Below are 27,746 nucleotides of genomic sequence, written 5' to 3'. Positions count from 1 at the left end.
TGTAAGCAAATAACACAGAATGATTAACCCTTCATATTATAATGAAAGCAATAAACAGTAAATCAAGGAAGCAATCCCATCAACACTGAGCAAACTTTACCAAGCTATTAAGACATTCCATAGCTTTTCAGACTCAGGTATTATAAACCAAGGCAAATAAAATTTACATTCCAGGCTTTGGCCTTTCATTGTGCCCTCAAGTATTCTGGAACATACTGGGACTTTAGGATAAATCTTGTAAGTCCATGAGAACTAATTTCATAAGAAACAGCATGCAAGCTTTCATCATTACTACCTTCAAATGATCCAATAAAAGAGCATTAAAAATGTTCTCAGTTTCAATTTCCAATACATTTAAAAATCAGTAGGCATAACCCACATGAACACTCTTTGGAGTCCTCAATAAGGTTTAAGGGTATAAATGGGACTCAAGAACAAAAACAGAAAAAGGTCAAAAGGAACAGAGAAGTACTGTTAGGAAAAAACTTATTTTCCTTGAAAACAGAAGTGTAGTCATATTTTCTATCACTATTACTCCTAGTAGTCTCAAGTAACAATATTAATGATAACTGTTAACCAAAGTAACTAACTTCTATTTCACAGAGAAAATTTGGATGTGGATAGTGGAGAACAATCTGTCACAAATCAGCATTTTAGCCCACAAGCAGAACTTATAAGTATATGTAACACAACTTTTTATAGACACATACTTGCTACAGCCTAATATACCTTCTGGAAGTGCCAAAACTTAACTGAAGATCCATCATATCTGTAGCATATTAAAAGCAAAAGCATATAAATATAAAGTATGCTTAGTCATTAATGTTTCTCTGTTCTTACTTAAAAATGATTTAGGTATCCAGGATGAGCTCAATTTAATCTGTCTAAAGTTTCAATTCTCTAAAGATCTTTTTTTTTTTTAAATTGAGATATAATTTGCATACCATAAAATTCCCCATGTTCGCATGTACAGTTCAGTGGCTTTTAGTATATTCACAAGATTGTGCAACCATCACCATTATCCAATTACAGGATATTTTCATCACTCTCGAAAGAAAATCCCATACCCATTGGCAGTAACTTCCCATTTTCCCCTTTCCTCCACTCTTGACAACCATGAATACACTAACTGTACATCTAAATGTTTTACCTATTCTGTACCTTTCAGACAGATGGAGTCCTACAACATGTGGCCTTTTGTCTTTTGCTCCTTTCATTCAGCATAATGCTTTGGTCGTTCATCCATGGTATAGCATGTATCAATATTTCCTTCCTTTTTATGACCAAATAATATTCCATTGTATGAATATATCACAATTTGTTTATATTCAATTGGTGAATATATGGGTTGTTTCACTTTGGGGCTATCCTGAATAATTTCACTATAAACATCTGTGTATAAGTTTTGATATGAACCTACAACTGAATTTTCTTGAATGGAACTTAGCGGTTGAAATTTCTGGCTCATATGGTAACTCTACATTTAATTTTTGAAGAACTACAAAACAGTTTTCCATCACAGCTGAATTATTTTACACTCATGCCAGCAAGGGTTCCTATTTTTCTACATTCACCAACACTCATTATTGTCTGTCTTTGATGGCAGCCATCTCTGCGTTTGTGAAGTGGTATTTCTTGTGGTTTTTAATTGCAATTCCCTAGTGACTAATGAGGTTAAACATGTTTTTCATGTACTTCCTCGTATATATTTCTTAAAGAAATGTCTATTCAGATCCTTTTCACAGTTTTCAATTTGTTATGTCTTTTTATTATTAAGTTACCTAAAGATCTTAGAAATTATCATCAAGCTGACATATTTGAAAACATGATTCCTATCGAAATAGTTTCAATTTAATGTTTTGAATATTAATGAATTTTGAATACACAGATTTACATTTTAAATTTTTTTATAGTGTTTATGTATTTTTGAGAGACAGAGAAACAGAGTATGAGCAGGGGAGGGATACCAAGAGAAAGGGAGACACAGAATTCAAAGCAGGCTCCAGGCTCTGAGCTGTCAGCACAGAGCCCAGCACGGGGTTCGAACCCACTAGCCATGAGATCATGACTTGAGCCAAAGTCAGATGCTTTAACTGACTGAACCACCCAGGCATCCCCACAGATCTACATATTCATAAACAATCAGTATACCTGTATAATTTTAGAGAAAGCATGTCCAAATAGAATTTAAAAATGCACTTTTATTTTATATTCAACATTGGTAAATCAGAGTAAATATTCCTGTTGTTTATCATACCAAAGTTACTCAATTAGTCATATTTGCCCAAGTTTTACCTTAATTATGTTGAACCTGGATTCTTAAAATGTTCTGAGTTTCTGCAAAATACTTTTTAAATAAAACTAGCCCATTGAAATTACATATTTTCTTAGAATTTTAGAGATATTCAAAGTATACATTTATCTCTAAGCTAATTGGAATAGAGCTGCTTTATTTTCCTATTTACTCTGTCTCTCTGTCCTTCAGCACCAGGAGAACATTTTTCTCCCTGAGTGCCCAGTGCTCTGACTCAGAAGCATTGCTGCCTGCCTGACTTGCCTCATCCCTCCCAGCTTTTCTTTCTTAGGTCAGATTCCGTGACCTACTCTCCCAATCTTTGTTATACCTGAAATTTCCCCTCTACTTCGTCTTTTTTGTAAAAGTCTTGCTTATATCTAAGTCTTTTCTGTCATTATTTTGTTTCCATTCTTATTTTGTCCTTTTTTTCCATCTCCCATTGCCCTAGGCAATGGATAAAAGAGTAGCTCTTCAATCATTTGCTTTACTATTGCTTTAGACTTTTATTCTTCTTTAAAATTTATTTATTTATTTTGAGAGAGAGTGTGTATGCATGCATGTGTAAGCGGGGGAGGGACGGAGAAAGGGAGGGAAAGAGAGAGTGAGAAAGAATACCCAGCAGGCTCCACGGTATTACTACACAGCCCGATGTGGGGCTCAGTGTGGGACTTGATCTCATGAACCATGAGATCATGATCTGAGCTGAAACCAAGAGTCAGACTCTTAACAGACTGAGCGACCCAGGTGCCCTGCTTTTAGACTTTATTCTAATCAAACTTTCTTAATCTCTATTTTATACTCCATCCATCTTAAATTTCTTAATTTTCATTAAAGCACTTTTACAAATGGTATAACACAAACATCCTTTCTCTGTCATTTGAAGTGGTAATCTCTACATATTTTTATCTATATCTTTTCCCTACCTTCTCTCTTCATAAGAGCCTTGGAGACAGGTATCAGGAAGGAATGGGGGCCAGAAGGGAGAAGAGGAGGGAAGGAGGGAGAGAAAGAAAAGGCAAAGAGAGGGCGAGGATGGGAAGTCTCTGGCTGCTTGGAATCTGAAGATAGAACTTGTTCCCACCTTCCTGCATTAGAATACTTTGGCTTTGCTCCATAAATTCTATAAAACATCTTTGTAACATAATTACCAGAGCTTAAAAGTATAATAATAGGTTTGTCCCTCACTAACACTTGCCCTTCAAATTGCTCTTTCATCTGAGTGAGCAAGACTCTTCTTGTGAGAGACCCAGCCAAGGATAAAGGTGCATTTTGGGGTTCTAGACAAAGATTCCCCTGACAGTTGAAAGGTCCCAGAAGTTCTAAGCTGAAAGGTAAGCCAACAGCTTTGTCGTTAATGGATGTCAACTATGGATGGAGCAGAACTCCAGGCACTGTGGAACATGCAGATGTATACAATAGAGTGCCTGCCCTCAAGCAGCTTATAATAAACGGTAATAATGAATTAAGTGTCAACATACACCAGAACGTAAGGATGTACATTTATCTTCTCCTCCATGTATCTTTACCAAAATAAATCCTCAGGGCTTTCATTCATACACTTAAGAAAATGTTTTGCAAAATCTTTCCCTACAACATCAGAGAAATCAGACTGGGAAGGACATAAAAATTATCTAATCAGCAATTCAAAAACAAAAGCAAGCAATCCAATTTTTAAAATGGGCAAGAGATCTGAATAAACATTTCTCCAGAGAAGATCTACAGATGGCCAACAGGCACATGAAAAGATGCTCAACATCATTAACCATCAAGAAAATGCAAATTAAAGCCACAAAGAGATGTTACCTTACACCTGTCAGAATGTTTATCATCAGATAAAACAAGAAATAACAAATGTTGGCAAGATTGTGGAGAAAAGGAGACCCTCTTACTGTTGGTAGGAATGCAATTAGGTGCAGCCACTAAGGAAACCAGTATGGGGGTTCTTCAAATAGTTAAAAATAGAATTACTCTATGATCCAGTAATTGCACATATGGGTATATACCTAAAAAACACAAAAACACTAATTCAAAGGGATACATGCACCCATATGTTATTGCAGCATTATTTACAATAACCAAACCATAGAAGCAGCCCAAGTGTCCACTGATATATGAATGGATAAAGAGGATGTGGTATATATACACAATGGAATATTATTCAGCCATAAAAAGAAATTAAATCTTTCCATTGCAACAACATGGATGGAGCTAGAGAGTATGATGCTAAGTGAAATAAGTCAGTCAGACAAAAACAAATACCATATGATTTCACTCGTATGTGGAATTTTAGAAACAAAACAAACAAGCAACGGGATAAAAAGAGAGATACACCAAGAAATAAACTCTTAACTTTAGAGATGGTTGACAAACAGATGGTTGCAAGAGTGGAGGTGGGTAGGAGGATGGGTGAAATAGATGATGGGGATTGAAGAGTATACTTACCATGATGAGCACTAAGTAATGTACAGAAGTGTTGAATCACTATATTATACATCTAATATAACATTAATATAACACTGTATGTTAATGAACTACAATTTAAATTAAAAACTTAATAAAGAAAAAAGAAAAGAAAGTGAAAGCACTAACTTGAATATATATAATATATATATTATATATATATAATAGTAATAACTCAACCATAAAAAGAATGAAATCTTGCCATTTATGACATGGATGAATTGAAAGGGTATTATGCTTAGTGAATAAGTCAGACAGAGAAAGACAAATGCTGTATGATTTCACTTATGTGTGGAATTTAAACAACAAAACAAAACAAAACCAGACTCAGGTACACAAAACAGACTGATGGTTTCCAGAAGAGAGGAGGATTTGGAGGCAGAGGCAGAGGGAAACGGATAAATAGGTGAAGGGGACCAAGAGGTCTAAACTTCTAGTTATAAAATAAGCCACAGGAATATAATGTACAGCATATAGTCAATAATATCATATTAGGTTTCTGTGGTGACAGATGGCAACTGGGCTAATTGTGGTCACTATTTCATAATATATATAGATGTTGAATCACTATGTTATACATCTGAAACTAAAATAATATTGTGTGCCAACTATACTTCAATAAAAATGCTTATCTAATAATGGAGAACAATGCAAATCAAGAATGACATTTTCCTTTTCAATTGTAATTTCCTTTTGCTTCTCCGCAGGGTAATATTTCTTTTTTAAAAATTTCACTCTTCCACTAAAATATGACAAAGGCATAGTCAATAAATAGAAATTCTCATCTTTCCATCTCCAAATCTCTAACTGGTTTAATAATTCACTCCATCTCAGTGTCTTAAAAATGGGACTTTTATCTTTGAATCTATCTGTAAAGCCATTCTCTTCTCCTCCCACTTGCTAAATGGACTCCATTTATCACTCATTTTATGGGAGCTTATCTAATCCAGGAGAAGTTTGATCAGATAACCTGGTCCTTAGAAACCCAGAGAGGATTGCTAGGAATGACTTGTGTTGTTTGAGAACTTCTCTTTGATCTGAAATTTTTAGGAAGGCTACAGGATGTCTCCGGGGTCTCCTGCATTTTTGATGGCCCAGGAAATGATTACCCTGGTCTCCGAGTCTGCAGAGCCTCTGCTGAACTTCCCCACTGGATCTAATCCTTCAGAATGGTTTGAGGATGAGCTTAATCCCCAGTCAGAGACTGAACATTCCTAGTTTAATGTTGTGATATAATATGACAGATTTATACATTGTTCTGACATAATGAAATGCAAAGAGATGAAGTGTTTTATTTACAAAGTAACCTCATATTTCAACAGTTCACTCGTAGTTATATAGGCTTTCTTGACCTCGTCAAAATGGCCCCAGGGAACATTGCCGTGAACCTTGCAGAACAGACTCATCACTTTACAAAGACCAGAGCACTAGGCCAGAAAGTCATGAGGGAAGGAAACAACAACATAAACAAACAAGAAACAAAACCAGGAGACCTGGGGCCTTCCGCTCAAGAGCCTTCTTCCTTTCCTCTATCTGGATACAGAAGTCACAGAGTAAACGTGGAATGAATCCCTTCTCAGCTCATCATTCACTCAACAAACATTGCTGATCATTGCTTCAGCAAGCCTTGTGTTCTTTCTAGGAGACAGAAGGAAGTGCATACAAAGATGAAAGGGATGTGTGTACTCACAGAGACGGCTGCTTTGAGAGAGAACCAGACAAACACTTAAATTCGATGTGCTGTGCCCTACAGTAGACAACATACTGGTATTAGCAAGGGGGTCACAGAAAAGAGATTAAACTAATCCTGGGGAAGTTAAGGACACTTTCTTGAATCATTTTAATTGAAAATCATTTCAGGTCTGTTATAAACCAAACTCCTGGGCACCTGGGTGGCTCAGTCGGTTAAGCCTCCGACTTTGGGTCAGGTCATGATCTCACGTTCGTGGGTTCAAGGCTCGCATCGGGCTCTGTGCTGACACTTCAGAGCCTGGAGCCTGCTTCAGATTCTGTGTCTCCTTCTCTCTCTGCCTTTCCCCTCTCATCCTCTGTCTCTCTCTGTCTCAAAAATAAATAAAGCATTAAAAAATGTAAAAAGAAAATAAACCAAACTCCTAGGAATTTGGTTCAACTCCCCATGTAAAGACCATGGGTAAAGATTGGGTATTTTCTCCTCTACCCAGTGTCCTGGCTATAATATCAGAGGGTAGAGAATCCTCGGCTACGGTTCTTCAGGAAATCTGTAAAGTGTATAGAGAGATGCTGGCCCCCACTCTCTTTCAGACTAACACCGGGCCTTGGCAGGGGGTGGAACAGGAGTCACTCTAGATAACGCCATTCTTATTTACTAGAGCAAAATGCATCCTCCTAGATGGGTTTTCCGGGTAGGAGCAAGTGAATGAAAAGAAATGCCTTTTTCATCATGGGAGTTTTTTTTTTTTTACTTCCCCCTAGTTTTGAAAGAGAGGAGCAAAAGCAGACCTCATTCTAAAGTACAGCCTCACTACTCAAAATGTGGCGGAAGCATCAGCAGCATGAGCGTCACCTGAAAGCTTGTTAGAAATGCAGAATCTCAGGCCCCAGGCCCAAACTACTGCATCAGAAACTGCAGTTTAACAAGAATCCACAGGTGATTTGATTTCTATGCCTTTTAAAGCTTGAGAAGCTCTGTGCCAGACCAGCACGGTGACTGAACACGGCAATTACCTAAGGAGGCTTTTACATTACTGATCCCACCCCTCCCCAGGAGTTCTGATTTAAATGGTCTGGCTTCCTAAATGATTCCAAATGTAAGAGAAGGTAGTAAAGCACGTGGAAGCCTCATGTTCCCTAGAAGAACCACTGAAATCGCAGCGGGTCTGGGTGCTGCAGATGCGGAGTGGATCCGGAGAGCTCCCTGAAGCCTAGCGAAGCTGCTGCTCCTTGGTGCAGGTAGGAGCCGGACCAGGCTGTCCAGGTTTAGGGGCCCGACTTACCCTTGCACACATATGCGTTAGGGCTATTCTCCAGGCACTCCAGTGTGTGGAATCCATGTAGAAATTTGTTGTGGTAGATCTAAAACTTAAGCCTGGAAGGTTCTATATATGCCTATATGTTTAGCTCAGCCTCAAGCAAATCATTTGCATTCAGAGGAGGGTTCTGCACTGGGGAAGATAAATAGAAGGAGAAAGGTTGTCCAGAAATTTAAGGGCCTAAAGCTGTAAAGCAAGCGACAAACGAAAAACCAGAGAGGAGTTACCCAAAGGAAGCAGCACCCAGGGAACCCCAGCAGTGAGTCAGCACAGGGGAGGCCCAGCCCCTTCTAGGGGAGCCTAAGGATCAGGCTTAGTTGCTGGGCGGTGCTGCTGCTGCTTGTCCCAAGACCAAGTCTTAATAGCTTCCTCAGCTGCTTAGACTTTTTTTTCCCCCCTGTGGCCGGAAAGAAGTGTCACATTTTACTCCCAGCCCTCTCCCCCACCCCCTCCCAGGGAGCATTTGCACATGGGGTGGGGGCGGCACCGAGCCACCTCCAGCCTCGGGTGAGTGCTGTAAGTAACTTCCAGCTCCTCTCCTTGTAACACCATGAAGTTCCTCGGGAAGCCCAGGAGCCCGACAGCTGTTCTGCCTCTTTCCCTGCTCTTCTTGAAGATTCTGCAACCAGGGCACAGCTACCTTTACAACAACCGCTATGCTGGGTGAGTGGAGTGACTTTTATTCCCTCTATGGCTGCTCCTTGGAGGAGCGGGCTGGTTTGCTCCTGAATATGCCTCTGTGGTTTGTGTGAATCTGCACACTTTCCTGGTCACCGAAAGTAAAATGTGTGTGCAGCTCCTGGCTCCCTGGTTTCTCTCACTGAGAGCATGCGTGGTCCGAAGTCTAGCTTTTCATACTTGTCCTAGTGTGCCAACCTCTGCCGTGGACCAGGGTTGAATGAGATTGTTTTCAGAGGAGCCATGGCCAGTATGTGCAATGTTCGCCGGGTTGATGCTCCGTAGGAAGGATGGTGTTGTTCCACGTGAATTATGACCTGAAAATGAAGACTTCTTCAGAATTGTACACAGAAGTGGTTGAAAGTCCCTAGTGATTAACTCAAGAACGGAGTGTGAGTGTGTGTCTGTGTGTGCGTGCACTCCGGCACCGGACGCTTGTTAACCTACAGAGTAACTATTAGATTTTCAAATCTGAACAATGCAAATGAGCCAACTCAAAACAAGTGGAATAAAAGTAGCCAATTCTAAAGCTATGGGTATTTTTCTGGAGGGAGGAACTTAGGGGGGAAAAACCTCATTGTTCTCCCTTTTGTGGGTTTGGATACTTTGTATTTGCTTTTCATAAGGAGGCACAGGGCTGCATCTAAAGCAGTGTGTGACTATGCACCCCTTATTCTGAAGGTTTGCTGTGGAATATACAGCATGTGCTTTGCTCAGGTTTGCAGTTCTTTGAATCTGGAAACTATAGCTCATCTAGTTCAATTGCATTTTACAGAAGAGAAAAACCAGGGTCTTAAATCTTCTTTACTCAGTCCTTCAGTAACTACCACTTGAGGAAAATTTTCACCTCCATGTGGACTAGGACCAGGTAGTGCCTGGGATCTTAAGGCAAAGTTTTTAATAGGAATGGTATAAAGAGTTCAGAAGTAAGAGCCTGAGAAAGTAAACACTTCCATTGCTCAAAGAATCTAGATACTACCTTTACTGTGTCTCCTGAATATAGTGCTTTCATAGGGAACTTCAAAAAGCTGTCCTCAATTTTAGAGGATGCAGGCTGGGGGTTGAGGCATTGGCTGAAATAAGGGCTATAGATGGTAACTCTATCCCCAGTTTTTCCACCGGGGTGTTCCCGGGAGGCACAGAAGGGAGTGAACATCTGAGGGCTGCTTTCCAGGCTCCTAGACACACAGTCCAGGCGTCATATCCTGTCATTTGTCATTGCCTTTGGAGATCTGGGCTAAGGGAGCCATGTTTAGTGACTAGCGGAGCAGGCCCAGCTGTAGAATGGACCGACCTTCCTGACGGGTGTCAGACCATGTGAAATCTATCTCTGGATGAGCTGAGCTCGTGTGACCTAGGACCGCACTCCTCCATTCAGCTGTGGCCTTGTTCTTCCTTATTTCAGTATCTAGTGTTGACCAAGCTCCCAGACCCACTTCAGCTGAGCAGGTGCATGCACTTTCCTAAGCACCCCTTAAAGGAAAGGAGACCAATGGTGGAGACTTTACTTTAGAAATTCTGGAACTAGAGGAAGCAAAACTACCTTGTCTTTTCTGCAGTGAAAGCCTCAATTGCTGTTTTCCCTTTGGCTGCTACATAAGTTAGTCCCAAATGTTTGACTTACCAGATGTCTGAAAGTTGGAGGAAAAAAGATGAAACCCTTAAACTGAAGGAAGTTAGCCTTACCTGTCCATCACTGTAGAAGCCTGGAGCTTCTGTGAAATCAGAAGTGTTTGAGCACACTTTGCCAAAAATGAGATTTTAACTTCCCTTTACTATGTCATTGGCCCATCACCAAAGACAGAAATGCCACTTCTGGCTTGGGATTATTTTGCTTTATTTACTCAGGAACTACTTTGTGCAAGTCTAGCTCTTCAGCAAATAATCTGAGGGGGTACCTGGGTGGCCAGTCTCAAGTGTCTGGACTCTGGCTCGGGTTATGATTCCACCATCATGAGATTGAGCCTCACATCCTGCTTGGATCTTCTCCCTACACTCCCCTCCCCCCCCCCCCCCCCCCAATGGGATGACTTAGTGGAATCCCTGAAGTAATATTTAGGTTGTAATATGTTGAGGTTTTGTTAGTAATTATGGAGGAGCCCTATTTTTTAAATTTTAAGTTATTTTTGAGAGCATGGGCAAGTACAAATGGGGGAGGGGCAGAGGAGAGACCATCCCAAGCTGGCTCTGTACCGTCAGCACAGAGCCCCATGTGGGGTTCAAACTCTAATTGTGAAATCCTGACCTGAGGTGAGAACAAGAGTCAGATGCTTAACCAAGTGCGCCACCTAGGGCTGCTCCGGGTGCACCTATTTCTTGCATATTGGTAAACCATTTTTATAGGTCTTGGTTGAATCTAATAAGTGATTATCACTTGTGGGACTCTGCAGGTGAATAAAAAATAGAACACTCCAGGCAGACCAGCATGCTTCCTGAGAGTAGCTAATGAGCTCAGTCCTCTTTCTACATAACCTATTAAGTTGTATAATGCTTAGTAAACGGCAAATTTAAGCATCTGGGCATGGGGGAGAAATTAGATGAGGAAAATTGGACAAAAGTTAATTACTTCTTTGGATAGCTATATTAAATTACATATTTACAAGAGAAATTTAAAAAAATACATATAAAATGAAGCAAAGTACAGAAATTTCAAATAGTGTTGATACTGTCAGAAGGCTTCAGGGAATACAAATGCAAGTCTAACATTTCTGTGTTCAACACAGGTCCGTGAGATTCCTACACAAACAAGCAACACTGCTATTTTTTTTTCTCCTTTCCATGAATTCTTGGAAGCAGTGATTCCAAGTTCTACTGTGATTATATGGGAACAAAACAAAAAACCAGGATCTTCAACACATGAAATCCGTGTGTGAGAGTGATCTAGGACCATGAAACAAATTCTGGAAATGGTGTAAAATTAAAGTGAGTTTTTTTTAAAGAACTAATTCAATACCTTCATGCCACTCAATGAGCATAACGTTCAAAAGTCCGGAGGTTCAACTGCCTGGGTTTCCATTTCTGCTTTGCCACTGTTAATAGCTCTGTTACCTGAGGGGTCAAGCTACTTAACCACTCTGACCCTCAGTGTCCTTGTCTGGGATAATGGAGATAATCTGAGAACCTTTCTCAAATTGTGAGGATTGAATGCAACAGCAAGTGATTGTATAGTTCTTGGCACTTAGTCGTTAACAGGGTATTAAATATATTAAATATTGCAAAGTTTACCTAAACTGTTCTAAAAATTTCTGAACCTCATGCAGTTTTGGGAATCCCTGTTTTACAGATAAGCTAAGTGAAGTACAGACTGGGTAAAACCCAAGTTCACAGCTAACTAACCTGAGGTCACTATAAGGACAGAGTTAGGATTCTAATCCAGCTCTGCCTGACTTGACAAACTCCACTTCACACTATCACCTATCTAGATACTGGAAAGAAATGCTCTTAAGGAAAACTAAACATTTAATTTTGTTTGGAGAATTGCCAGTTTCAGGATAATAAAGGAAAAGCATAGATTATGCAGATAAAATTGAAGGTTTAGTTGTGGTTCCCTTCTGTAGGGTCTGCCTGCTTTTCTAATAAGGATTTGCTGATGGGAGATGTAAGATGAAGGAATTTTAGGTGGTCACTACAAAGCTCAGCAAGGGGCGATGGGTGTGTGCCTTCATTTAAATATTACTGTGCCAAGAACAGCAAACAGGGTCCATGCTGCTAGTTGTCAGTTTAGTAAAGAAAATAGCCCCCCACAGCCTTAGCAGACAATGCATAAATGTTCTATGGGATGATCAGACTACTGTGAGGATCGAGAAGTGTACTCTGAACCAATAAGGGAGGGGTAGAAATCTTTTCTAGGCCTTGTCTATTTCTAGTCCCCCAGCCCTACTATAGCTCAGCTGGGGAGGAGAAAACCTACTTCTTGCCGCCAAGGTTGCTTGTTGGACTTGAACCCACTAGTACTGATCTGCCTGCCAAGACCTCACACACTCCTCCTTCCTCAGTCAGTCCTGCCCATGTCAAAGAAGCCTGTCTCTGGTTATTTCCCCGTCTCTTTCAGGGGAGCAGCTCCACTGACTAATTCTTTCCCGTGACCATAGGTACATGTGTGCGGGCTGCTTCCAGCCCACTAGCTAGCTGGTGTGTTCTTAGTGTCCATGCTATGCCCACACCCACATGCCCATCCCCAACCCTGTTGAGCCCTCTGCCACCCCCCACCCCAACCATTTGTCAGCTTCACGAGTCCTCCATGGAAACAGGATCTGGAGATTGAAGAATTACACTTGAAGGAAATAAGGGATTTTTTTTTTTTAAAAGCAGTTTAGTACTTGAAATCCAATAAGCAAGGAGGCCCCCAGTCAGGATGTGACCTACCGAGGACTGGGAAATCCAGGGACTCAGCGCAGATTGAACCTCAGACACGTGGTATTTTCTACCTTACCTCTCTGGCTATTCCCCTATGTCGCTCAACAGCTTTTTATTTTCTGAAGGTGGCTTCCTTTTAGTGTCCTTAACTTTGGGAAACTTGGGGCTAGAATTCAAGAGCTCAAACTGATCATGTGAATCTGAGTTATCTTCTATGTTCGCAGTTAAAGCTTTTTTCAGGTCAGAGGGTCAGAAATTCTGACTTGCCCAAGACTGACAACTTGCTGTTCTGGCCTGGTGATTGGCAAGGCCCTATTTCAGTCTGATCAGGGCCCTGATTTGGGTAAATCATGAATTCAGCCGCCTTATTCACTGTTTGCTTTAATGAGCTTTTCTTCACATCTTCAACTATCCTCCTCTCCAGAGAGCAAACCAAGTTCCTTATATTCCTATAAAAACTATCCTACTTATATTTGCCTCTCCTTTGCAATAGCCACCAGTTGTGTTCAGGATTTCCTTATCTCAGCCTAAACTAAGATAACTTTCTCCTAACTGATCCACCTTTCTCTAGTCCATCATTTCTACTGATGATCTTCCTAAAATAAGACTGTGTTACTCTCTTGGTCAAAGATCTACTTTGGCTCCCTATTGCCAGCTACATCAAATCTAGGATCCTTTGCCTCTGTATTAGACTCTCTGGTCCTCCTGTCTTGATTTCACTCTTTCTCAGCCTCAAGACTCCTCTCTATCGTTTCAGAGAGATAGAGAGCTTTAGTATTGCTTTATCCTTAACAAAACAGATAGGCCCCATTCATCATAAGGGCATAAAGCAAGAATGAGCTATCTCAGGGCATGCATGACAGATTGGAATGTGTGAGGTATAGATACAGATTTGCCCCATTAGGGATGAAGGATGTACAGTGGGTTCTAAGGTTGGTTTTGAACTTATTTTTCACAAGTCCATATGTGGCCAATAGAAAAATTAGTAGTCCCTGGAAATTCATTTGAGCTCTTGGCTCTTATTAATGGGAGAATAACTTTAGTTTTCCTTACGCATTAGATCAAAGTGCAACTTGTAGGTGCTGGTTATCAACTGTTTATACCCAGAGCTTTATTCCCTGCAGTCTATTCTGTGTGGTTGAGAACTCCTGCTTTGCTTGCAAGACTGCAGGTCGCTATTCCTCTGACCTGAGCTCCCCATGGAGTACTGCCTGTCTGTGATCAGCATTACCTCTGCCACCGAGCTAGTAGAGGAGTGTGATTTTGGGCCACTTTCTCCTCGGAGCCCAATCTGATAATGGAGCCTTTATTGTATAGCATCAGGATACATTCTGGGTAATACCATTAAGCATAATCACTTCCACTCCCTGAAAAGGAGGGAAGGATGTTACTGATTTAGAACTTCAGTCTATGTTAAAGCTACAAAAGCATTAAGTTTTTTCTCTCTGTGTAAATGGAACTGCTGATCAGAAAATGTCTTCTTGTGACTTGTTTTCATGTTCATTATGATCACTCATAGATAACTGGCTTATAGGATTAGAACTTGCATTGCCAAATATCCCTTCCCAGTCTGCCTCTGGGCATCTGAGGATAAAGTGGAATGTAGAAGATGAAGCTTTCAGGTAGTTCTGGGTAGTATATATAGTAAATTTTATAAATGATCTTATTAAAGATTCAAGCAGACTTCTAAGTGGCTGTCAACAAAATTACTGTCTCTTTATTCATGTATTTAAATAGTAAAATATTAGTATCTATATTATTAAGGATACTCTTGGTATGTAAGGTTTTTTTTTTTTTCTATGCCCCCAAATCCCGATGGTTTAAACAGGAAATTTCTTTAGAAATTTAGAACTGGGTTCCCTATCATGTCTCTCTGCCATGCTCAACATCCCCAAATGCGGTTCAATAAGTCGTCTAGCTTTTTTTTTTTTTTTTTTAACGTTTTTGAGAGACCGTATGAGCATGGGAGGGACAGAGAGCGGGGGAGGCACAGAATCTGAAGGAGACTCCAAGCTCTGAGCTGTCAGAACAGAGCCTGACGCAGGGCTCGAACCCACACACCGTGAGATCATGACCTGAGTTGAAGTCAGATGCTCAACTGACTAAGCCACCCAGGCGCCCCAGTCATCTAGCTCTCGCAGTCCAGCTAGAAGGACCATGGAAAAGGTGGTCACTCTCCTTTAAGAGAACAGTCCATTAATGGCACTCCTTACTGGCCAGTTGGCTAGAGGGCTTTGGTGGGATGGAAGTCTATGAAATAATGGCTGGAGATGGAGAAAAGGGGGTGGTGGGGAGAACACATAAAGAAGTCAACATCTGATGCATAGGAGCACATGTACCCCAATGTTCATAGCAGCAATGTCAACAATAGCCAAAACATGGAAAGAGCCTAAATGTCCATCACCTGACGAATGGATCAGGAAGATGTGGTATATATACACGATGGAGTACTACATGGCAATGAGAGGGAATGACATATGGCCCTTTGTAGGAAAGTGGATGGACCTTGAGGGTGTCATGCTGAGTGAAGTAAGCCAGGCAGAGAAGGACAGATACCATATGTTTGCACTCATAGGTCTGGCAGGAAAACAGGAGAGACCTAATGGAGAACACGGGGGAGCGGAGGAGAAAGAGAGTTGGGGAGAGAGAGGGATGTAAAACTTGAGAGACTATTGAATGCTGAAAATGAACTGAGAATTGAAGGGGAAGGGAGAGGGGGGAAAAGAGGTGGTGGTGATGGTGGAGGGCACTTGTGGGGAAGCACTGGGTGTTGTATGGAAAACAATTTGACAATAAAATATTATGGAAAAAAAGAAGTCAGCATCTCTCAGTGGTCACTGACATTTAATGATTATCAACCCATTTCCCCTCCTACTTGGTTCTTCTAAAGAACTAGTGTATCCAGATAGACTTCTAGAATTTTTTACTTCAGATTCAAAGTGTGCATTTTTATTCTGTAAAAAGGTTTTGAAGTATGTGTTGGAACTGAAAGAGACCATAAAATTAAAGCACAGTCCCTCTATTTAATACTGCAGATTTTAAAAGATTTGCAGAGCTGGGTGGGGCTTGTAGCATTCCTAACTGTTAAACAAACAAACAAACAAACAAACAAAAAACAAAAAACAAAAAAACCACTGGTGAATCCAGAAACCTTAGTCTTCCCTATTCCCTAGGGTTACTGGAGATGAAGCAACAGGACTTGGCAAGGCTGAGAAATGCTTGAGTGAGGATTTAATTTCATTTCTATAAATATTTGTAGTGTATCTGGCTCTCTGCTAGTCTGGAACTACAAATAAAAGAGCAGTCCATGTGCACAGCATAATGAGTAACTTGGGCAAGTAAACAATTCAACTCTGGAATCACTGTGCCCAAAGGCAAAACTACTGAGCCGGTATAGGAGAGGGTCAGTTAATCTAGATCAAAGGGTGGAGGTCAAAAAAAGATTTCTTGGCTGTGAGAGGAGTTGTTAAAAGACTGGAATCTAAGTGAATTATTAAATATGTAAGGTATTCTACATTTTTCTTTTGAATGATTGGGAGTCCATGGACATGGCCCTCATCTCAGTCATAAAGAACAAATAGAAATTAGGGTAATACTTTTGAGACACCGGGAATGGATTTCCTGTGCAAAGAACTACAGGTGAAAATTCAGTCAAGTTTAGAAAATCAGAGCAATTAAGTATGATCAAAATAAAGGCCCTTTCTTTGGGAATGGGGAGAGGTTGAGGTAAGCCTTCAAGGTCATGAAACCCTTTGTCTCATAATATGGAGTTCTGGTTTCACCAAAGGTGACAGGGTGCTAAGCAAGGATTTTACAAAGGAAATTTACAGGGCTTTTTTCTTTCCCCCTGAAGAAAGCTCCCTTTACCATCATTGAAAGCTAAAAATTGGAGGGAAAACAATGGATATTAGTAGTGACCATGGTAATACATGGCAGAGCCTGGCTTCTGGCAGTAATAGAAGGAAAGGAGGGAAACAATGAAATAATTAGGTAGGGTTTTCACAATTGGGTAAGCAAAGGGAGATAAGAGGAAATAATGTAAAATGAGTCTTAGGATTGGGTAACAATCCCAACTTCCTTGGCAGAGAAGATAAGTACTTCTTCAGCTCTATATTTTGAGGTGCCTATAAAGTACCCAACTGGATAGATAGCTGGGAAGCTCAAGAGAGCTCTAGACTGTGGAATAGATTCCAGTAACTAATGTATAAATAGAATTTAACCATGAGTATAGAATAGAACATCTAGGGAGCACTCATTACATGAAGAACAAAGTGCTAAAACCAAGGTAGAACCATGGGGTGGGAATGAGGTGGTGGGACAGCCAGTCGGAGAAATTAAGTAGAAAAGCTAATAAAGATCCAAAAAAGGTGAAGCCAGTCACATTAAGTACAGCAAAGCAGTATCCATTGGCTTGGCCATTAAAGACTTCAAATCAAATTCTCAGAGGTGGAATGGTGAGGGAAATCCAGAGCATGACAGGTTGAGGAACAAATGGGTCTTTGATTGCAACACTTAAGTGAAAGCATAGTTTTTTCTAACTTCTTTCACTTAGCTTAATAACCTTTCGGTCCATCCATGTTGTGAATGGCAGGATTTCCTCCATTTTTTATGACTGATATTCCCGTTTGTGTGTGTGTGTGCGCGTGTGTGTGCACATGCGTGCACATCTTCATCTATTAATGGACAATTGGGTTTCCATATCTTGTCTATTGTAAATGTTGTAGTAAATAGAGGTACATCTTTTCAAATTTGTTCATTTTCTATGAGTAGGTACATAGGAGTAGAACTGCAGGATAATATGGTATTTCTATTTTTGAGAAACCTCCATAGTTTCTTAAAACCATGGTGCATAGCTGTTCCAATGTACATTCCCATCAATAGTGCATAAGGGTTCCCTTTTCTTCATGTTCTCACACTTGTTTTGATTTTCGCCATCCTGATAAGTGTGGGGTGATACCTCATTGTGATTTTGATTTACATTTCCCTGATAAGTGATGTGGAGCATCTTCTTATGTGTATGTTGACTACCTGTAGGTCATCTTAGGAGAACTATATATTCAGGGTCTCTGCCTATTTTTAATCAGATTATTCTGGGATTTTGGTGTGGAGTTGTATTCTTAATGGGTTACTATCTAAAATACATAATTTGAGAGCCCACATGCAAGTTTCTTACCCATTCAGTAGGTTGCCTTTTCATTCTGATGATTTCCTTTGTTGTGCTAAGCCTTTCATTTTGGCATAGTCCTAATAGTTTTAGCTTTTGTTTCTTTTATCTTTGATCTAGAAAAATAATGCTAAGGCTGATGTCAAAGAAATTATTGCCTAGGCTTTCTTTTTGGATTTTTACAGATTTCATGTCTAACACTTAAGTCCTCAATCTATTTTTTTTTAAGGGTTTGTGTGTGTTCCATTTCATTATCTGGTAAATAGCTGATGAGTTTTCCCAGCACCATTGGCTGAAGAGACTGTCTTTCTCCCATTGCATATTCTTTCCTCCTTTGTCCATAGACTAACCATTTAAGTGGGGGGGGGGGGTTATTTCTATCTTGTCTATTGTTCTGTTGATCTTGTCTATTTTTGGCCTAGTACCGTACTGTTTTGATTGCTATAGTTTTGTAGTATATCTTGAAATCTGATACTGTGATATCTGCATTTTTTATTTTTCAAGATTGCTTTGGCTATTTGGGTCTTCTGTGGTTCCATACAAACGTTAGTATTCTAGTTCTGTTAAATAGTTGGTATGTTGATAGGGGTTGCTTGGATATAGCATTTGAATCTAGCAATTAAATCTAGATTGCTTTAGATAGTATGGACATTTTAACATGTTTCTAATTCATGAGAATGGAATATCTATTTGTGTTGTCTTTAATTTCTTCAGTGTTCTATAGTTTCCAGAGGACGGGTCTTTTACCTCCTTGACTAAACTTATTCCTAGGTGTCTTATTTGATGCAAGTCAACACTATTTGAGTGCCTACCATGTGCCCAATACTATATGAAAGCCTAAGAACACAGAAACTTAGGTGCTGGGAATTACAGAACTGCATTAGGCACCAGTGAATAAATCCCTCCTGGGAGTTAAATTCTAAAGGGATGACAAAAAATTACTAAACCATAGTGTTAAGATAATAAAGATTATGAAGATAAAGCATAGATCAGGGTAAAGAATATTAGGAGAAAGAGAAGAATAAAATAGGAGACCAGGAGCCATGTGAATATCTGAAGATAGAAGTTTCCAGCCAGTGGAAATAACAAATAGGATGGGAGCCTGTTTGTTATATATCCTTGGACAGGAGTCCTCAGACCAGCATCAGCATCACCTGGGAACTTCATAAAAATGCAGATTTTCAGGTCACGCACTAATCTCCTCCCCAACTCCCATAAGAAACTCCCAGGGTGGATCTAGCAATACAGGCTTTAACAAGCCTTCCACATGCTGTAAACTTAATGCTTGAGAACCCCTGTGGGGAACAAGTTACCAAGTGGACATAGCTGCAACTGAGCTATCTACGGGAGTAGTTCCTTCTCCCGCCCCCCCCCCCTCCGTTCCTCCATCTCAAATAATGCTCTTTCCTTTTTTACACTTCAAAACCTTGCACCATCCCTTCCACCTCTTTGTGCCCTTGTCTCAGTGGCACAGAATTCTGGGGAATCCCTCCCTTGCCGGCCCTGTGGAGCCTGCCTGCCTTTCACGAGCCAGTTCAAATACTACTCCTCAGGCAGGAGTTCCTTGATATCAATCGGCCCTGATTTCTTCCCCCTCCAGTGATCCCATCTGTCCATTACAATCACCAACAGACTGCTGGATGTCAGCTTTTTGTGGCTGTCCTATCTTTCCTTGTTAAGGAAGAAAGTTGTTTTACAAGCAAGTTGAAATTAAGGTGCTAGATCTCCTTTTTATTCTACCAGTCTCTGAATAGTATTTGGCATATTCAGTAAAAGTTTAGGTAAATGGAAGGGGGGAGGATAAGATGGGGAAAGACAGGCAAGGAAGGAAACTAATAAGGAATCTAACTGCTGACATTTGCAGGCAGTTTTGCCAGACTAGATTTCATAATGATAAAGACAGTAGTGGGAAATAGAAACCATTTGCCCCTCAGGGCTGCAGGGGTGGCGGATGCGGGGATCTGTATGTACCTTTGTGTGATATTCCCCACTCTCCTGTCACTTTCTCCTGCTCCATGCATTTCAGGTATCGCTCAAATGATTACCCAATTTTGGTCTCAGATATTTTACTTCTCAGGCTCTTAAAATTGCTTTGAACAGCACTGTGTTTTGGGGAGGAGATCTGAGGCCAAGCTATTTCCTGTATAGTTGCCAGAATGGGTACCAGCTGGTCAATGTGTTTGTTAGTCGTTGCCTTTCTACCAAATTTAGAGAAGTGATCCTTGACTTAGTCATTGCTTTTACTCTCTAAGGAAAACCTGTGAACCCCTTTAAAATCACACAGGACTCCTAAGTCATCAATTCATGCTGAGTTCAGCGTCTTCTGTAGTCTTTGAATAACTTTTGGGAACCAAACGCCTTCCAACTCATCTGATTTTATTGTCCATGTACTTCCTTTTAGATCCTCTTTTTCTAATTGCAGTAAGAATATAAGTTCACAGTTCCTCTACTTCGTTAGCCCATTTGGATCTCCATATAAATTTTAGGTACCACAAAAACCACATGGCCCTGGAGAATACAGGCTTCCTGTAAAATAAGCTAACAATAAAAATTTGAACAGATAGAATTGATCAAATAGAGTGCTGTGAGGCTCAAAATGTCCTCAGACTTAGAGCATTTCTTAATTGGAGTTCAGCATGCTTCCCTTGGCAGTAATCAAGTTTTAGATAGAAATTGTGAGAAATTAACTGGTCTCTGTAAGAAAGGCTTAGAGTCTGACTTGTGTTAGAGTCATGGAAGAAGAGAGGAGGCCCAACTGAGAAATGGTAAGAAGGTCACAAAGTTGGAGAATTACTTTCCAGTTGTGAAAAGTTTCTCAAGAAAACCTGACATGCCAGATGACTCATCACCATCTTGGCCTTTTTAATGTGAAAAAGCATTTGTTTTGTCCTTTAATGAAAATTTAGAGAGCATTTAAGTATAGGACAAATAGCTTACCATTGGGCCCATTTCTAATTCTTTCTAGAAAAGGGCTTTTTATGAGGAAAAGTTAAATGCAAAAATGGAATTAGTACCAATTCAACCAACTCCCCCCAAATTAGTTCTAAATCAGTGTAAAGATGCAAAATCAGGATAATGGCCCAGTTTCCTTTCTGTAACAGCAAGATTGCTATAAATACCTAAAAGAATAACTTAAGAATGGAAAATATTTTACAAAGGTTTTTTATACTTAACGCATGCCATTTATTCTCAGGTTTTCACAAGTTCTGGTAAATGCATTGCATCTTTAAGTATTCTATTCTTTTCATTCATAGTACAATGGAAATAGGTTCATTTTGTCCAACTTAAAAATATGTTAACTTCAAAAAATGGTCAAAATTGAACCCATCAAAATCATCCTCCCTAAATGGTAAGATGTGTAAACTCTCATTTCCTGCCAGCACTATGAAGGATACCCTAGTCCTTAGTTTTCTTCAAGTGGTAATTGAGGCCTCCCAAACTTTGTGGAGCACCTTATATTCTTAACCAATTGGTTTCAGTTCGGCTCAGAGAACCTTACAAGCATGCCCATTTAATTCTTTGACTAAGGCTTACATGCCTGCCTTTTTTTTTTTTTCTTAAATAGAGGCAAATAATTGTTTTCTGCCCTCGTGTTGATTTTCCAGAACGAAACTTTCTCCAGAGGTGTCAGAATGCTCTTCAGTAATGCTTCTCACTTTGCATTGTAATTGTCTAATGGTTTTTTCTTCGTGACTAACCTATTCTTTGAGTAAAGAACCGCTTCTTCCTCAAGTTTGATCTCTACACAAACTTCTGATACCTGTAAGTTTTATTATCCTACTCTACCCACTGAAGTTGTGCCACACTAAGGTGCTGGTATTAGACTGTTTACCTAAAACAATTTATTATGGTTCAACCTGATATAAGTTTTCAATGAAAATGACTTTTTTCTTCTTGCTGTGAAAATACTAGCAGTTTACATGCAGATTTTCCACTAAAATATCGAGGACTTATCAAGTTTGCGGTGTGTTGCCAGAGCTTCTCAAACTTTGATGTGCAGATGAATCACCAGGGCATCTTGTTAATAGGCAGACTTGGACGGGGTGAAACCTGAGATTCTGTATTCCTAACAAGTTCCTGGGGGCAGGGGGGTGGGCCCATGCTATGGTTCATGGACCATGCTTGGAAGAGCATGTTTTGGACTACAGGATGAGGAGTAGAGATGTAGATTTCTAGATCTGCTACCAGCTATCTAACTTGGTCACTTAATTTTTCTGAGCCTTGCTTTCTGTAACATTCAGAGGTTCCATTAGGTGGTGTATTACTTCTAAGTCTAAGGATGTGCCAGGTTCATATTTAAGTGATTAGAGTGTCTACACAGCATAAATATTAGGAGCACCAGTTCAATCCTCAGCCTTGGCTTAGCATTCCAGCTTTCCCACTTATGGTGTAACCGTAGAGAGCTACCTAATCTCTCTGTGTCTCAGTTTCCTCATCTGTAAGATTGAACTAATAAATTTATATATGTGAAGTACTTAGGACAGAGCCTAACACACATCAACATAAGCTATTTTCAACACTAATAAATTCTCTGTAGTTTCATTTCTAAGAACTTTCCTAAGGGAATAACCTGAAACGTGGACAAATATTTGGAGTGTATGGAAAGAAGTTTATTACCAATATCATCAAAACCTGGGAAACTACTTCTATGCTCAACAATACGAAAAGGGTTACTTACAGTATATATTATGGAATCTGCCTATTACAAATTTTAATGTTTAAGATACAATTTGAAATGGTAAGAACAGGATATAGGACAGTGCTAACAGCTCAAGTTTAGGATTTCTTACTTATGATCTGGTTAACTAGGAGGACTTGCTCTAAAATAAGGATTAAGACCAAATAACAGTATTACAGGTGGCTTTTTATTCCTATATTTAGAAATTCTATATGAAATAGGAACAACTCTTATATTCAGCAAAAGTAATCTTTGACATGTGTAAATCTGTCCCCCCTCCATCAACAATATAGTAAGGATTTCAGCTTCTGTTATGCCAAAACAGTTCCAAAAGCGTTGCAAAGAAAAATCAGAAGTCAGTAACTTAACAACATAGCACTCAATGCCAAAACTAATGACTGAAAAGAAAAATAGACATGCTCATTTTTGAGTTCTGAGTAAAAATGAAATTGTTGGGTATTCTAATGAAGCATTAAATGGCCAAAGCGGCTGTCTTGCATAGAGTCCCAGAGATACCAGGGAAACTAGAAAACACAGGAGGAGGGCTTAAGACTTTGCAGTTGAGAATAATGCCAGAAACAACCAGAATCATGCTGGTATGTGTGTTTCAGTAGATTTTTAAATAGAAATTTGGTGGTTTCAATACCACACTATGATTCAACTTGTATTTAGATTTTTCATTTAAAAGTGAATATAATGGGTCAGGAAAACACATTTAAAATGACTGGAGGGAGAATTCATTATGCTTTTAGATAGATTCCCCTATTATATGTTTTTTTCCCCAGACTGAGCTAGCCCATTATATCTTGAGAAATTCAGGAAAAATACTTGCTAGTAGTTTCCTACACCATCAATTTCTCTTTAAAGTTGCCATGATCATGATGATTGGAACCCAGTTGAGGTTGAATGTCTTCTGACTTGCTAAAGAAAATTACGGCTATTTCATCTTGTCTTTATGGGCATGGATTGAGAGCAAAGTTTGTCTGCATAAATTTTCTGCCCCTATACCACTATTTGAAAAAATCCCTCATCCTTAATTTTATACTTTTCAGTACTTTAAACTTCTCTAGACCTCATCTATGATCTAAGGAGGCTTGCTTGTCTCCTTTCTGAGTAATCTCAACCTGAAAACCAGAAGAAAAAGAACATCTGAATAAAAACTACTTTTCCATCACTTGCAAATCCTCTTTCTTTGCCTCTCACTCCTACGTTCTAGAACCTTGATTACAGAGGCTTCTGCCTTTAAAACACAGGCTTTTGCTTAAAGAATATTGAAAAAGATTAGCTTTGCAGCTAACTTTGTGGCTGATTGCAGTGTAACTCTGGGTAACTCATTATCATCCAGAAAATGGCCTAACATCTATCAACATTTTTTCATCCTTCAGTTTTTGTGTATATTTAATAATGTAGCATTAAATAGGTAGATAAGTTAAATGCAGTAACCTGCCTTCTCTGTGGAAGTATGTTATAAGGCCCCGTGGAAGCCTGAAACTGCAGATCGTACTGAACCCTTTATATACTAGATTTATTTTCCTGTATATAAATACTTATGATAAAAGTAAATTTATAAGTTGGGTACAATATGAGGTGGGCAATAACAAAATAGAATTACACTGTAATAAAAGATCAATCCAGTATCTCTCTCAACACTATACTGTATTCACCTTTCTTGTGATAAGAGACAAACTGTCTCCATGAGGACTTGAATTAAGGGCAAGTACCTGGGCATTGTGAGGCCACTATAAACATTACTGACCTTACTCAGGATTTGTCAGGAGGATTATCTGCTTCCAGACCAGTTGGTTGCAGAGAACTGAAAACATGGATAAGGGGAGACCACCATATGTAGAAACTGGGTGTGCTCACAATAGTCATGGAGCTTTGAAAAATGAAAGTGGTGATCTCAAAATTCCATCACGTCAGCCAACGAGAGCATATTCTGGAACCTATATTTATCAAATTCTCAGTGAGCCTCTATGTCCCAATTTCCAGATGTTAGGAATCCATAGGCCTAGGAGTAAGGCAGGCAAAACCCCTATTCTTGTGAAGCCCATACAAGTTCGTTCACTTGTATATGGGAGCTAGACCATATACAAGTGAACAATCAGGCATGCTCTAAATAAGAGACTTTGACTTTCATTTACTCAACATGTTTGCTGTCTGCAATGAACCTAGCACTGTACTAAGCACCCCACACAAAAGTGGTCCTTTCATTGTGTTTATACTCAAGTTGAGGTGGCAGACTTTAATTACAACTGTGATTGTTAGGAAGAAGTTCTATCTATTGGTAGGTGAGTGGGTGGAGGGGGCGCTAATAAGACAAAGAGGTCTTTTTCTGGATGTCATTCAAGCCAGTGCTTTGAATGATGCTGATTGAAGGAAGGCGCTTTATAGCAGAAGGCAGCCAGTAAGAGATGTGCTATCTCCAAGTCGGGGATGAGGAGCAAGGGGTACCTGATGCTCCTGCTGATCACAGGTTATTTTTAACTGCAGATTTAAAGGCGAATCTGGCCCAATAAAGGACTATCTAGTACCTTAAACTTCACAAAAGTACTTGCTCGTGAAAGATCTCAGCAGTTCCACATCTACACTGGCAAATAAGGAAGTGCTTTAAGTTCTGTATATAAAAGCAACACAAGTGCCTTTTCTAAACTATAGAACTGGATGTGATCCTTCCATTGTAGGGTATACCTGAAATTGTGAATGGTGCTCAGTGGGGCTCTCTGCTTTGTATACAGAGTTTTCTGAATATTCGCTATTGACTTGAAGGGGCAGTAGAGCTGCTGAGAGTTGGCTGCAGAGTTGAAAGGAGGCAGGAGGAAAATGTCAGAAGGAAACTTATGTGATCGGTAGGTATGTGTGGCTTACCAAAGACCATGCACTACCTGAGTAAATCTGACCCTAAATGCCAAGAAGCTCTATAGGCAGAAAACAGATGGAAGGAGGGGACACTTCATATAGGAAACCCACCTCCTATTCAATCTGATATAAACAAGTACTGTGTCTATATTTTAAATCTGGAATCTTCAGACACTGAGTTAAGATGGAATAAAGTCACTGCCTTTTATTTTTTCCTTTTGCCTGTTTTGTATCTATTTTTGAGAGAACTTTATATCAGGAATGTTGATCATTTAGTAATGTATGTTATGTGATACAATCTATTGTTTTTTTCCTGTAATGCAAAAGACTAAACAATCTTAATGGTTATAAATTCAAACCTACCTTAATTCTTTTTTTTGTGGCATTTAGATTTATCTTGTTTAAACAGTCAAGCACCTCTTCTTGGTTACATGAATATTTTGGCTTTGTTCTGACTTTGCTATGTTTGGACCTTTAATTTATATGGAATTTTCTTTGTGCATGGTGTGTGAAAGAATATTTTTTCCTAGAAGGCCATTCACAGAAAAGGACATGCAAGGAACCAACATACACAGAGAGGTGTATTTCACACAGAGGGAATTGCAAATTAAAGCAATGAAATGCCATTTTTTTTTTTCACACAACAGATTGAGCATTTTAAATCTTCTGAAGGTTGACCAATGTTGGTGAGGCTTGGAAGAAATGAACTCCTACAGTGCTGATGGAAATGTGAATAACACTTTTGCATGCTACGAACTCCTTGGAAGGCAATCTAGCAGAATCTATTAAGAGTTAAGATCCTTGTAACCTTGCACAGGTCAATCCCATTCAAAGAGAACATCTGTCCAAAATTACCATGTGTTAGAATAGTTATTATGGCACTGATGTAGTGACTAAAAAAACCCCAAGAACTGAAAGTCCATCAGTAAGGGAATGACTAGAAAAGTCAAGATAGAAATCAAGATATATCTATGGAATATTATGAAGTTATTAAAGGAGTTATGGGCACATATGGACCTAGAAGGATGTGCATGATATATTAAATGAAAATAAGCTTTACAGTAAAGGGTTTTTTAAATATGCTTTTGGAACATAGGACTGTTTCTCAGTGACGTTAATTCTTCGGTAAGAAGATGATAGCAGTATTTTGAGAGGGTAGATTATCTTCCCTTCTAAAATTCAGAGCAGAATCATGGAGTACAGAATTCCTAGTTCAACTATCTTAAGAACCATTTGTTAAATTTGAGGTGTACAATGCAGAGATAGTTACAAAATCACCAAAGACTACTCTTTCAAGTTCTACCAATGTGAGAGACCTAATTTTCTCACCTAATCATATATTTTAGAAGAACTGAACTAAGAAAGAAGAAATTTGGATTCTGTTTTGATTAACATGCCATGGGTATATAATTTTATTCCTAATCTCTTCTTCCAACACATGATGGAGAAATAGGGAAATAGCAAATGCTTCAAAGTAATCCTAGAACAGGATCACGTTTCTCCTACACTTTTTACATTTGCTGTAGTTACATACCAAGATTTACAAATTCATAAGTTAGTAATTCCATTCTGTTCTAATAGAAAAGGATGATCTTTTTGCTTCAGATTAGTGCACTGATGCCCATACTTAGCATATGGAAAATGTATACTCAGCGTGGACTACAGCCTACATTTTTTTCATAATCTTCCAGTCCTAGAATGATACATCTAGAAGGAAATGAGTGAACTTCAAAGCTGATTGCTCATCAGAATTACCTGCAGATTTTACAAATGCAGATACATCTTATGCATACTTCAAACGTATAGAATCAGAATATCCAGAAACTAAGCCCAGGAATGTCTTAAAAATGACAACCAGGGGATTCTGGTGTATCTCCTTTGTAGGCTACTGTTGGTGAACTACAGACAAAGCTTATCAAATAAGGTTAAGCTGCCTGTCAGTAATGGTTCTAGGCAGTGAAGACCACAAACCTTTGTAAAACCCCTATAAAGTAAGTGCCAAGCCCTCCTGAACAGCTAGCAAAATGTATAAAATTCAAACATGTTTGCAAAACTCCATTTTCCCTATACTGTGAGCCCCTGGCCTTTGATAATGGAGTTTTTGTTAAAGTAACATACTGGCCGAGTTACCCTCAGCCTCTTTGGTTAATCTGTACCTGACTTGTGCAGTGTCCTGATATTGACTCTGTCTTAGTCTCTAGCCAAAATGCGTATACTTTGTGCAAAAAATTCAGTCATATAGAT

At 39.4% G+C, this 27,746-nt stretch overlaps 1 protein-coding gene across 1 annotated transcript in view; it reads left to right on the top strand.

The window, feature by feature from the left end:
• The first annotated feature begins 8,317 nt into the window (after positions 1 to 8,317).
• Positions 8,318 to 27,746, top strand: part of CPA6 (carboxypeptidase A6) — a 332,547-nt gene continuing 313,118 nt past the window's right edge. Inside the window, exon 1 of the mRNA XM_029923746.1 lies at positions 8,318 to 8,430. Coding sequence (XP_029779606.1) covers positions 8,318 to 8,430 — 113 coding nt within the window. The remainder of the gene's footprint in view (positions 8,431 to 27,746) is intronic.

This window comes from Suricata suricatta, chromosome 15 (genome assembly GCF_006229205.1).
Source record: "Suricata suricatta isolate VVHF042 chromosome 15, meerkat_22Aug2017_6uvM2_HiC, whole genome shotgun sequence".
Classification (NCBI taxonomy): domain Eukaryota; kingdom Metazoa; phylum Chordata; class Mammalia; order Carnivora; family Herpestidae; genus Suricata; species Suricata suricatta.
The sequence above is the reverse complement of the archived record's forward strand: the minus strand, read 5'-3'. Positions and strand labels throughout refer to the sequence as shown.